Source organism: Ixodes scapularis, unplaced genomic scaffold (genome assembly GCF_016920785.2).
Source record: "Ixodes scapularis isolate PalLabHiFi unplaced genomic scaffold, ASM1692078v2 PGA_scaffold0__279_contigs__length_252992795, whole genome shotgun sequence".
Lineage (NCBI taxonomy): Eukaryota > Metazoa > Arthropoda > Arachnida > Ixodida > Ixodidae > Ixodes > Ixodes scapularis.
The window spans coordinates 36007690-36021838 of record NW_024609835.1 but is presented as its reverse complement, the minus strand read 5'-3'; the positions used below and the strand labels follow the sequence as shown (position 1 = coordinate 36021838).

Here is a 14149-nt window from a genome sequence, read left to right as displayed (position 1 = left end):
TGGTTCCCTCATAAAATCTGACATCTTCCGTTGCAAGCAGCCAATCGAGAATAGGTCATAGAATTACTGCAATTTATTTCCAGAAGTGACAGTGAGGTGCACATAACACGTGTGCTATCACAAACCACAACACTTGTTCCTCCCAACCCATTTAAAAACGATAGGAGATATGGTTAACGTCCCTTGCAGATGCACCACACTCGATAACGGCACCTTGTGTTCAACCTAGACATTGCTTTCTCCCGTCTTGCCAACAGACATCCTTTGCATATGAGTTCTTGTGGCTGGGCACAAACTTGCTAAAATAAATATCTTGTATTTCAAAGGGGTGGGAATGACCTTTAGCATGAAAGAGAGGTTGCAACAAAGATATTAGTACATTGCACATAGTATTTACAAGGAACCAGATGTAAATGCATTGCCATAAATATTCGCTACAACCTGCAACAACTTAATGAGTACCACATCGTAATCAATATCTGTTTACACCTGCTGTCATGAGATAACACTGGCTGAATATATACTATCACGTGGTTTGTACTCTGTTAACAGCAAATGCATTGCTACATAGAATGTGACAACGTATTACTAAAAAGTGTGTAAATGTTGCAAAACATGTCTGCAATAAACTGGGGTAAGGGTGACTCATAAGAATTCTTTTCCTCACATACTAATTCGTCAGAAAACGATTATTGCCAACTTGAAGATGAAAACTCCTAAAAGCTTCAAATTGCAATTGAAAAATAGAATGACATCAGAAAAACTCACAATTTATGAAAAAAGAATTCTGCCAAATATTAACAAACACAGCAGTACTAAAGTTGGAATGGTTCTTGCCCAAACCTCATCTTGCACTGATTTACTTCTGGTTTATAGCTTTTTACCCAGTGTCAGACTTTTGAACATTCTATCTTTACCATTTCACTCTATATTGTGGCTCTTTTCAGCAAGCAGGTGACAGTTTACAAAAACTAGACCTGCACGAAGATTGTACTACAGATACAACCAGTGACGGCTCACCTTATCGGACATGTGTAGACCAGGTTACAGGTTAGCAGATTTGGGACAAATCACAGGCATCAGTGCAAACATTAGTGGAAGACTATGATTTGCATATTATACTGAGCTAGCAATCTATAGTCCACACCACAGCAATACATGTGGGATAAGTGCTGCAGGGAGACATTTTCAGGCAGGTGGCATTACTGAAGGATGAGCAAGCCCTGTGTGCTATATAGGGACGTGAAAACCAGCAGAGCTGATCAGAAGACAGCTACTTCAAGATAAAGGGTGTGAGGCAACATGTATGTTCCTGTACCCTTGAGTTTGGGTTTACTGTCACTATATGGAGGGTGCTGTCACCCATATCAGAATGCACTCGGATACGCTTGGTAAGATACAATGCTGGTAGTGATTTGACTAAACCTGAGAGAATTGCCCATGCTGTTACATTCAATCCCATAATGAATAAAAAAAAGGCAAACCTCATGAAGGTACACTAGGTTTAAAAGGTGCCATATCTCTAAATTGTTAGATGATGGTAGTTGGACAGAAGTAATTGCAGGGAAAAATGGCTAGTCAACAGAGCTATATACTGTGAATACTGCACCTTTTCTTTTTTTCTGTTCTGCCTTTGCTAGCTGAAGTCTGTTCATCTTGCTTGCCACAGCCATAAACCATTTTCAATGGCAGTGCAGCTCTATTAAGAAATGAACGCACAAACAAAGATCTTTCGATTGCAACTACACATAAGGCATAATGCGCAGAACCGTGCGCTACGAATGAGTTAAGAAGAGAGAGAAGATGGAGAGGAAACAAGGCTGGCCTTGAATGCTGCCCAAGCTCTGGCTGGAGGCAAGAGACATCCCCTTCGGACGCAAGATAGGAGGGTGGGGCGATGCTTGTATTCAAGACGTCCATAAGAAAACTTTTACGTTCTGCCCTCCACATCCCACCCGATGCAACCCAATCAGTATTGTGGACCTAAAATCCAGATTTCACAAATCCCACATCCCCAGCCAGTCAAGTTTCCTTTCTACCCTCCCTCCTCCCTCTTAACTTATTTGCTTGTGGTCTATCAGTTCCATTCACAAAATTCCATGTGGTTGTACCTGGCACATCTGTTGTTTTTGTCTGTCCATTTTATGTTTCAACTTGACCAGTGCGCTCGTTTTTTCTCTACTAAAAATGGCTAAGGCAAGAATTCCAGAATATTTGCAATGGCCCATAGCTACACACAAATGGTTTTTCCACTGTAGTGAAAGAACCAAGGAACTTTGAATGTTTACTAGCTTGCAAGTCTTTACTGTTCTCACTGATCATTCTTTCATACTGCTTAAAAAACTAAGGATGAAAACTAAAACAAATGTTAAAAAATAGCTTCCACTTGCAGTTTCCTCAGCGGCCACCAGCAATGTTTAAAATACAAAAGTAAACAATAAAAAAACTATATAAACTACTGTGCAGGACTCCAGGATAGACACATCCTAGACCTAACCTATGTGAAAGCTCTAGGGAATCTTGAGTAGGTACACCATTAGGAGGTTGCAGACTATTAACCTTTTAACCCTCAAGAGCCAAAACATCTGTACTCTAACATTTATGCCATTAAAACCAACCTTAATCCTGCCAGTCCCAAGCCGGCAACAAAAAAAACCTTCAATCGAGAACCAGACAATGCACTCAGTTTACGTGTCGCCCGCGACACACCACGACTAAGAATGACCCGCCGAACCAGCGAGACAATCTGCGCAAGCTGAAAGAAACGGGGCCACCCAGCACCTCCCGGATTGCGTAGCAGTCACACGAGGCACATGTGTAGAGTCGAGGGATGTTAGTACCAACGGCACTCCCAGAACGGGCGAGCCAAGGGGGACATGGCACGAGCTAGCCGGGCGTGCTGCCCAGCACTTGGCCGTTGCCTGTGCCCGAGGCCACATGCTTGTTGAAGTAGGTGTGCAGAGCCTCCCACTGGGCGTAGTGCAGCAGGATGTGCGGCCGCTTCTCACGTAGCAGCTCCACTGCTCTCTGAGGGGTCCACGTGTATCTCTGGAGGACGTGAGACAAGAGGGGCTGAGATCGGTAAGGTGCCGATAAAGGTGTTAGGCGGCGGTCAGCGGCGGAACTCGCACCCCGCTAAAGCATAGCAAAAACTTCCTTCGTTTAGAAGGCCAACTTTGTGCACACCAAACATTTCTCACAGAGCTAGATCCTCTGATGTCCAACTACCTCAATCTTTACGACTGCTGTGGCAAAGAAAAATCTGATCAGGAAGGATTGGTAGAGGGCATTGTGTTGGAGTGCTCTTGTGTAGTTACTGCGTAATGCACGAGTCGTGCCATGCGGCCGGTAAACGTGCCCTTCTTATGCAAAAATGTAAAACATTGCATTAAAAAAAAAAAAAGGGGCTTCCTGCAGTGTAAACATTAGTGCGGCAATTTCATCCTTTCAGTCAAATCAAACGCAGTATATGAATAATGTAAAGAAGATTGCAGTCTTTCTTTACAATGATCACTAAAATGGTGTGCAACTCAGACATGGTGCAACATGAGAAGCCGTGCTCAATGACAAGGGTAATGGCAGGGTCAAACTATGAATGTGAGCTGCACCAAGCACTTTTGAGTCTGTGATCTGTTGTTTGCATTATTTTTATGCGAATGATTACATGTTTTTGTTCAACATGCCCATCCTGCTTGGCCCAGAAGTCTGGCCTATTGTATTATGAAATAAATAATAAATGAAATCTCTAGCTACGAGGTAAATGCATGGGACATTCATTCATGTAATTTGTGTCGAACAAACTCCCTGCGTTTGAAAAAGCAACTTGCCCTAGAAGTCGGGAACAATTTTTCTGATGCACATAATACAAGCATATCCCTAGCTCAAATAAATGAATAAGCTGGCTTCAACTCTTACCTAATGGTATTGTTAATCAGTATTCAGCCCACAAAACAGCAGCTATAATTGGTTTCCTTGGTTACCCTAGATTGACTCTATAAAACAAAAAGTTGTTACATTATGTTACTTGTTTGCCAACAGGAAAGAAATACAGAAATGGTTTAAATTCATTGAGTTGAAAATCCAGGGGGACCAATGACAACACCCAAACCACAGGCAGTGGCATGGCAAATGCCATTGTAACCCTATCAAACCATGGAAATCAGCAGTGCATCTATCATGGAGAAGTATAAAACTCCAACTTTGGTAGAAAAACACTTTCCTGGGGAAAAAAAAAATTTTTTTTTTTTGGTACTACCAGATACCCACCATAGCCACTGACAGAATTAGAATTGCAGGGCGGGTTTCTTGAACACCCGACTTACAGCACATGCTCCGTGCCTTCTGACTTGCTTTGGCTGCACGCAAGCGCACTCAAGGAGTATAAGACGTAGCGTTGTCGAAGGTAGGAAGTTTGCACCTTAGGCGGGACAACAGAAGCTCCTCCCTGCCGTTCTGCCCTTGTCACTCACTAAGGAACATATACAGCACCATGTGTGGCAGTAGCAAGAAGCAGTGTGTTTGTTTGCCTAGCTTTCCTTTCCCATTAAACATCATTTTGTCTGAAAAACAAACTGAGGAAGCCAATGAGTGATATCTGTTCGTTTGCTTGAAATCACACACAAAAAAAAAAAGGATGCCATTTAAATAAAAAAAAAAAAATTGGTTTATAAAAATAAAAATGTAACCCCAACACAGTAAAAAAAGAAACCGGTGTCTGCCACAGCTCAGCACTTGACGAAAATGGTGGCACTGTTGCTAATTTCCTGGAATCAAGTATTTCAGAGAAGACATATACTATGTAATTGACATCACAGTTGAGTACAGATATGCAATGGGGCACCTTTTTTATATTACTGTGTATGGTTCAGGAGGTAGCAATTTTTTCGGAGGTTTTAAACACAGGCATACTTGCCTATATACATGCATTCAAAACCTCCACTGAAGTGTCACTAAAGCACTCTTGCTTTTGTCAAGGTCCACCGCAAGTTTGTTTTTCTCGGAAAGAAATCAGACTGAACCCAATGTGTACGAAAACCGACAAAGGTGCAAACATTAGCCAATACTGGATTCTACTTGAAAACTGTGGCATTGCACAAAATTATGAAACTTGCTTCGAGGAGAGGTGTACCTATTAGAGACCATAAAACGAGTTTTTCAGATTGGCTAACCAATGTTCAGAATGAACATTTCATATTCACGAGGCATGAAAGGGCCATCATTTTATTTTTATTATAAGTATTGATTTTCACAAAAAAGTGCCTTTATGAAGCTCAAATTCGGCTTCCTCCTCAAATGCAAAAACAAAATACAAAGAAGAACATGACCGAAAATACAAGAAACGATAAAACTATCCAGGCATAAAACTACAACAGTTGCAGAGAGAATAACCTCGCACGTTCACGGGGGGTCTAAAAACAGGTGAATGTCTACCAAAGAAAAACAGCTGCTGTATCCAGTGACACAAAATTAAAAGTAGGGCAAACAGTCTCTGAAAATATAATTCAACAGAGTAAAAGATAACCCCCTTCTGCAACTGGTGCAACACATCAAAATGGCACGTGTGACCCTCGAAAACACAGTTTCTTTTTTTAAGAGCAATTTAAAACAGAAAGGCAACTGAAAAATTTCTCAAAAACACAAGCACACCCCAGAACAACAAAAAAAAAATTACCCTAAGGATTTGTTTAAAAGATAAATAATGTACTCAACGCATATTCTTTGTCTTGATAAATAATGTACTCAACGCATATTCTTTGTCTTGTTAACCATAACTTAGCTCAAGGGGCCAAGAGAACGCCGACCAATGAAGTAGTGTACTACTCCGGCTCTGGTTTGCACGCAGCATGCGTAAAATATGCGAAGTTGAAATACAGAAACAAGCGTGCGCCTCGGCCGATTAGGCTATAGTTTATTTCTGCTCTTCAAATATGCATTCCTCACAGTCTGTGCAAATCATAAGGAAACTTTTGTTCTTTTGAGTTCCAGGAACTGGTAAGTGGTGACATTTCCCCCATGCACAAGGAAGTCCAGTTTGACAACTCCGACCTTGCTTCTATAGTAGGAAGAGTTATGGGACTTCTGCCCGGTCCAAGGCTAAAATGGATGAGTGGAAGTGGCCTAATCACACAATGTACACAACGAATTGAGAGATAGAGAGAGAGAAAAGGAGGATGGCTTTTTGTCTCCCAATTATCCGGTACTGCTCGTCTATAAATATAAATCGGTACATTTGGAAACACCCCATTACATCTCGGATAGGAGAGATCACCGGGGAAGAAATACATAAAATAGAATGTTGCACAAACTATATAAAATATAATTTTTTTCCAAAGAACCATATCAGAATGGAATGACCTGCCTGAGGATATGGATGAGCTGATAGGGATTCATTTTTTACCTTTATAAACCAAATGTAAACATACTTTTTCTTTTTACTTTGATTTAAGGGAGACAAGTCTTTGAAGCCAAAAAAATCAATAAAAAACTTCTTTTTTTTGTTTTTTTGTTTTGGGGGGCGGGAGGTGGCAATTTTAAAATCTACACCTTTTTTATGTCAAGTTTTTTTTTTTTTTTTTTTTTTAAGATTAATATTTGAGCCATAATATCACTTTATAATTCTATGTGGGCTGAAATTGCACTGAAGCTAAACACAAATTTTGGGCTTACAAATTTTCAGGAGGGATATTCTCAGCATCTAGGGCAGACAGAAGTATAACTGTTTTAGCAACATGTCGCTAAATATGCAAAGCATGCAGTGGTGGAAGCAGATTTTTCAGTATAGGTGTAGGAAAATTTTTGATTGAACTATTGTTTTATTGCTTGGTAGCCACACATTGAACACTGAACTATGGTTCAAACTAAGATCTTCCAACGTTGTCTTCTTCATAATCTGTAGTATCTCACCATATGTTAAAACATTCTTTTAAAAAAAAATTGTTTTCATTTTTGCTTTCGGAAACAAAGTCTGGTTAATTATAATTCTCCTAAGAACAAACATACTAATTTCAAATTAAAAAAAAACAACATTTGAAATTGGCACAAAAGTTTGAAAAAGTCTCCACTGTTTCATTAGGCTTGGCCAAAAAATTAGAAAGCTCCAAAACCAGTGTTCCCCCTGCATTGCGGATCTGTGCCGACATGTGACGACGCAGAATTACTGAGGTGTGGAAGATTTTGGTTTGACGGAAGTGTTCTTCTGTTGCATGTGCTTACATGTGCTGATGTGTATTGATGCATATAACTGTTAAATTTGTGTTATTTTCATTGAAAAACTCACCCCCCTGCTCTAATGCTTCAGCGCTGTGGGGTTTTCTGCAAATAAATTAAATATATAAACATGCCAAACAGCCTAAATGAGAGAATTGATACTTAATTGAACACAACATAATTATCCCCTGCTCTAAATGCCGTATGCCTGTCACAGAGGGCATATATTTTCTTAAAATACAACTGAAATCCTTTGTTCCCTCATGGTGCCATATCATTATTGGCAGGTTCCCAGTGCGAGAGCAAGTAAAGGTGTCTTATTAGCGTTCCCACTGCCTCCATGTTTGTCTTCACGTATTTTCCAGGGGTTGATCGGGCCTGTCTCTGTGGTGGCATAAACGAATAAGCCTTTTAACCTTTTGGGGTCATGTGAGTTTTCCCCTTGTCGGCCCCTCAGGTCAGAATTAGTTTATGCAAAAGTGATGCAAGCAACAAGTGACTTGAAATTTAACGTTTTTATTTTAATATAGTAATATGTTCAATTGAAAATAACTCTGCATTTTCCTGGGTGCTTTCAGTTCTTGAAATGCTAGCGGTACTTGCGCAGCGTGTGGTATTTTTCAAAGCAAGCGCCAGGGTGCAGGCCAGGTTGACAAGCGCAGGTTTTGCAGTAGAACACTGTTTCGCGCCGTTGCCCCTTGGTTTTTCTGTTCTTGCAGATGGCGCAGTCCTTGTTTTTGCTTCCATCGAGTTTATCAATAAAGTGGTTCTTTCCACTCAGCCTCTCTTCACAGTCTCCATCAGAAGAGCGCCCCCGTTTCCTTGGCTGGTTGCGGACATTTCCAACAAGGTCCTTTATCAATGCCTTCCAAAACGTGAGGTGCTGCGGTGCTTGCTCGTCTTGGCTGAGTTTTTCGAGGCAGAAGTGGATGGTAGCTGTTGACTACTCCCACTTCCAGCAACCAAAAAAATAGGCATGCGCGGTGGCGGCGGCGCATGTCTCCTCATCACTCTCGGTGCTGTCACCATCACTCTCTGAGGACTCATCATGCAGAGACTATCTCAGAGGCCTCCTTTACATCATAGGTGTCTTCTCCACTAAAATCACATTCACTGTCACTTGAGTCACAAGCCTTTCCGTAAAATGCGGACGGAGTAAAGGCTGCCATGATGAACTCGTGAAAGGGCGCGCAACATTCCCGCCCGCGCATTTCGCAAAAAAAAAAAAAAATGTGTAGCGTCATTTGCAGCACCTTTCGAAGGGCGAAGAAGTCTAGTTTACATTCCCGATGACAGATGGCGCAAGTTGACATTGTCGGGGCGCGCCCGACACCTGACCGCAAAGGAGAAATGGGCCTGTCGGGGGAGCCCCGACATTTGACCAGAACCTGAATATTTTTTTGTCGGGGGTCACCCGACACATGACTCCAAAGGGTTAAAGCAGAAGTTATTCATCGTACTGAGAAAATAGAGACGCGAAAGATGTGTTGTCCCGTCCCCTGTCTTTACGTATACAACTCTTTGTAAACCTACATCATTACCAACGCACTCACTAACAAGTATATCAAAAAGGAATACTTGATCTTTTTGTGGCAAAGCAATGGAGGTGATGAGAGATAAAAGCATAGTTGATTTGGCATCCTTTCTTAGTACACTGTCCCAAGGCAGTGTACTAGGTCCCACACTTTTTTCCTTTTTAATGACACCATTGATGATCTACATGCTAAGGCCAATATTATATGCAGACGGCCCGTCCCTCATACAACCTTCAAACTCAAAAGATGCATTTGCCTCCTTTTAAAGTGACCTCGATGCATGCTACAAATGGTATGTAGCTAATCGACTGCCACTAAACCACACAGAAACTATGAGCGTGACCGTCAGGCTGACCTTGGCCAGCTCCTCACTTCCCTGAGTCACCCGCATGAAAACTTCTTGGAGTAACATTCAACCAACATCTGGACTAGTCGCAACACATATGGATCTGTCTCCTGAGAGAAACGCACCTTGGGGGTTTATCACCTGGGTCACTTGCGGCATGCCGGCAGCATCACTTAAGCACCTGGTTACAGCCCTTGTGCTCCCACAGCTAGTTACGTTCTTCCAATTGGGACCCCTATCGGCGGCACTTAGAGAACACTCTTGAAAGTGTACAGCGCAGAGCAGCCCTCGCACTACACAGACGGGAATGCCTCTCCTCACGCCCCACAGTCTCCTGGGATATCTGCACCACCGGGTTCCTGCAACGTGCTAAGTCGCAGGCTCTGAAACACCGCAGGAACACTGATTCGGCCAGAGTGCCGCATCATGGGCGATGCACCACCCGATGTGCTCTTTGCACCTCGCATGAACAAGTATACTGTTAGGGCCAGCCGCCTTAAGCACACACATCATGCCACAGGGAGTCGTGCTCAATACGTGCAGCCGCCCTTTGAAGGAACAATTCTCTTCGATTAACAGAGACATTACCTCATGACAGGGATGACCCCCAGGGGCTCTGTAGGGTGATCGCACAAATATCAGTATAAGTATATGCGTGTTTCTGTGTATGTGCATGTGTTTATGTGTGAACAGTTTGTGTACAACTATGTCCATGTTTTTGTGTGTCTTATCCATAACATGTCTAGGCACCACCCGGCTGGTGCCAGGTGCACTTGTCGTGCCTGGGCACAATGCCTTTCCCTGTTCACCTGCACACCGAGCGACGCTGCAAACCAAGCGCAATAAATTCTGACACTATCATCATCACTTATTTTCATTAATCTCAAAGCCGGTTTCCGAAGCCTCGAAATGGTACTTCTTCACACCATTGATGGCGCTGATGAAGTGGAGTGACGTCCAGAAAGGAACCAAAACTAATATGGAGGTGAGATGAGCTGCCGTAATGGTAGCTCATTGAACGTCTTAAACAGAATATAGGCCGAAGGCCTAGTGTTCAAGCCCGTTGGGTCCTATTGCTTGGTTAATTGTGCTGAGTCATCATTTAGATCATGCTGTAGATTGGTGCACTTCGTTCATGCTATGACAAGAAATGTTTGCAATGCTTTTTCCCACCTCCCTCCCAAACTCTTCGGATGGCCCCAGTCTCATACAGTTCGAACATGCGAGCGAGGCAAATTATTTTTGTTCGTCTTAACAAACTGTTCTTTTCCTCTTTTTCTGAAAGCCATATTCAGGGGTGGAACTCATGAAATGTGCTTTGGAGCAGCCACGGGAGCAGCTGAAACAGCTGTTTTGGAACAGGTTCGGAGCAGCTGAAACTACATTCTGAAGCAGGCTAGGAGCAGCTCAGATCAGTTTTCATTGCACTTCAGCTCTGTGTTTTTGACAAGCACGGGAGCAATCTCAATTGTGCTTAGCAGTACAGATGAACATGAGTGGTTAGGAACCTAGGTAGATGGGATCAGAGCCGTGTATTTAGAGAGTATGGCCAATAGGAGGCGCGGGCAGAGTCAGGGCGTGCACCAGACTCGGACTGAGGGCTTTGCATGCTCACTTGACCAACGAGAAGCCGAAAAGAATCCCCTGGCGGTGGTAGCGAGAAACAGTTCTGATTAAAGGTGTATGTTCATATATGGTTTTAATAAGCACGTAAGAGTGAAGTGTAGTTACTCTTTGTGGGTGAAAGTAGGGTGCACGTGGTGTTTTGATCATGATCTTGCAGAAAGATGTAAGAAACGAATGCGTCGCTCAACTCTGTTTTGCTCGCACAGAGTATAACCGCTCGGACGGCAGATTTCCGGCCCTCGGCGCAAGGATTATGTCGATCGCTCCGCTAGTCGCACTCTTCCACCATCATTTTGGATGAGCGTAATTGAAGCATCACGTGTACCACATTTTTAGTCAACGAGAGTTAGTCCGATGCACTTATCAGGTTTGCTTCTCGCGACCACCGCCAGGGTATTATTTCCAACTTCTGGTTGGTCACATTCGAATTTCTGAAGACGCGCTGGAACACGCCCAGCCCGCATTCGGCCAATGGTGCCTTCTCATTTGTCTCCTATACGTCCCAACAAATGGCCAAACTCTCTACATATACGGCTCTGGATGGGATAACAGTGTAACAGATGCAAAATCTTGAAACTTCATGAGAACCAAAAAGCAAGTACCATATGTTTCTGGAGATAGTATTCTTAATATTTTTTGAGTGGATTTCAGCTGCTCAAAATGCAAACCAGCACTGCTTATCGCACAACCCACACGTGCTCGACATAGCAATTATATGTGCGCACCACGTGACGTGTGTAAGCAGTGGACGTGTAGTTCTGCGGAGGAACAGGGTTATGAATTTCGAGTTTATTCTATTTCATTTCTATCAAATCACGATTTATCTTGCGGGAATGCGGTTCCAACTTCTAACGATGAAGTACTAAAACAAATCTTTTGCTCATTTGTTTTCAACTGGCTGACGTCCGGATCCCGGATCCCGGGCCGCAGAGCCTCAGGCAATCTGACGCTTAACGACTCGACCTCACCTCAGCCGACTTGCTTAACCGCTTATGGTGGAAGAATAACAATCCAGTCGCAGGTGATGTAGCGCTTGGAATTCGACCCCCGAGTTCTTTTGCGCGTTTCTGACTTGGGATACGCAGGGAGAATAAACAGAACAAAGGATTGCAAGGCAGACCAAGCTAAACGTGCTCATTGTTGCCAATCGAGTCGAAAAAAACCGAAATCAAGACAAAATAAATTTTTTTTTTGGTGCACGTTTTACGATTTGGTGCATAATGGCGCGAGGTATTGGCTGTGGCGCAGGATGGCGCAGACAAATGCGTCTAGCGCAAAATGGCACAAATGGCGCAGCCGTTCCACCCCTGCACATTCAAGATTTAGAACCATTACATCTGACAAGAGGTGAAAACATGCCTCAAAAAATGTCTCGTCACTTTTCAACCTTATTTAAAGGAGCTGTGCAACAGTTTCTGTGCTTTGCTTAAATAATTTGGGAGTTGGTGTCTCGACCTTCCTGAAGTAAAAAAACAAAAAAACGCTTTTGACCTGCAGGTCCAAGTTTTTATTTTAAAAATGGACGAAGATTGATGTTTTCGGCGCATCTCAACTCCTTCACCATCTTCCGAGTCACGTGCGCTGTGACGTCAATGGGGTTGCGCGGGGTTCCCGTGAAGCTCTCTCTCTAGAGCCATCAGTGACCAGCGAGAACTCATCCGCTTGCGACCGCGTGCTGGCGGGCACAGCGCAAATAATATGGTAAAAGGAGGGAAGTCTCGTCCGGATCCGGCCATACCCGTCCGGCCCTGTCCCCTTCCGGCTTCTGGCGGCTGTCTGCGGTAGCAGATAGAGCAGACGGTTTTGTGGACCTAGGATAGATGGTGCCACTAAACCTCGGTATAATAAAAGTTTTGTCGATGATACCAGGTTTTTGATGCATTTATGTTTATGTTGGAACCACAAGATTTATAGAAAAGTTACTTTTTATCCAGCAGGTATTCGCACAACTTGCTATATTTCTACAAGACCCCCATTGAGGTCATTCCGCGTGTTTCTCATGGCCGCCGCTTGCGGCTGCAAGTCAGGGAATATTTTAATTTTCATATCGCGATTACGCGGCGCAATCGCAACGTTTCGAAGGAAGGCGGCGTGTTTTCTGTCCTTTGTGAGAAGGTGAACAATGTCAAAAGTAGAAGATGCAATTCTTTCAACGTTAAAATTGTTGCACAGCTCCTTTAAAGCTCGTGCATTAAAATTATATATGTATTTTTTTTCAACACAGATTATGGACAGTTTATTACAGCCCCCCCACAATTCCAGCCCACAATTCAAGAGGTACAAGCAGGGACAAGGACAAGACCGCACCTGCATGAGGTAGCAGCCGACAAGGGTGGCGCTGCGCGTCCTTCCGGCCTTGCAGTGGACGTACACCGTCTTGTCTGTGTTTTCAAAGCTCCTGATGAACTGCACCCCCCGCTCCAACTTCTCCAGGCAGGGCGTCTCAAAGATGTCTGTGGTGCTCAGTTGGAGGAACTTGACACCATTCTTTTCCCATTCCTGCAGGGTGTCAATGCGAGCCACTTGGCACTAAGGCGAAGGCAGCTTTTACGTACTGAATTCATCAGCACCGTCCTTCATCCGTGAGGAAAGGGTATACCAACTGATAGCAATGGTACAGGTAGCAACGGTATGTGGCGTTTCCGGTAATTAAAAAGGATGGAAGTTTTGCGCTTTCTGCAACGGTTCCATCGCGGTTCCAAGTGACGTAACTACGATCGCAAGTATGTGGTCATCGATTCGCTGGTCATAAACATTGAAAAGGGGGGCAAGATCCACGCTTGATGACGTCATCACGAGGAAGAAAAACAAAAATAGCACTCGTTCGTACCGCTTTGCTCGTGACCCAGTATCTGAGTTCGAAGTCCTCGTTCATTGACACGACACCCCGGACGTTCTCTTCTTCCAGGAGCTGAGAAAAGAAATACACGCCTTTAGTGATGCCCTTGAATCCTCGCGTCACATAGAATGTGCACATTTGTAAATAAAAAACGTCTGCCAACGAGAAGCCGCAGAGGAGAAAGAGAGCCGAACCTTTGGAGTGATGCTCCGGAACGGGAGTGCTCCAAGAAAGACGGTATCGTCGATCCGGTCGTACCAGCGTCGCGTTGATACACGCTCCATGACAACATTGTAGACTAATGTGGGATAGAATGTCACCCTCGAAAACATAACGTGAAACACCATGCGATCCACAGAAAAAGCACACGGACAAAGAAAACGTTCACGACGGCTAAATTCTAGCGATACCACAGATAGCTCCTGGCCAGCGCTGATGCTGGCTGAAGGCTGCACTCGTCTGTTTTGCTACAGACGTACGGATGGGAAGTTGAACACTTGACCAGTGACACTTTGACTGCAGCCAGCGCCTCCCAACGTTAGCTTCGTTGTGTTCCTTCTTCCTTGTACTTGTTTGTCTCGTTTCTTGTATTATTTT

At 43.7% G+C, this 14149-nt stretch overlaps 1 protein-coding gene across 1 annotated transcript; it reads right to left on the bottom strand.

Annotated features, from left to right (window-relative positions):
- Window positions 1-51: 51 nt before the first annotated feature.
- Window positions 52-14066, bottom strand: LOC8038477 (phosphatidylglycerophosphatase and protein-tyrosine phosphatase 1). Its single transcript, XM_002412645.5, has 4 exons — window positions 13747-14066; window positions 13544-13624; window positions 13021-13212; window positions 52-3048 (listed from the first exon to the last, which is right to left on the bottom strand). The coding sequence occupies exons 1-4, from the start codon at window positions 13897-13899 to the stop codon at window positions 2887-2889; spliced, it is 588 nt and encodes a 195-aa protein (XP_002412690.2). The 5' UTR covers window positions 13900-14066; the 3' UTR covers window positions 52-2886.
- Window positions 14067-14149: the final 83 nt, after the last annotated feature.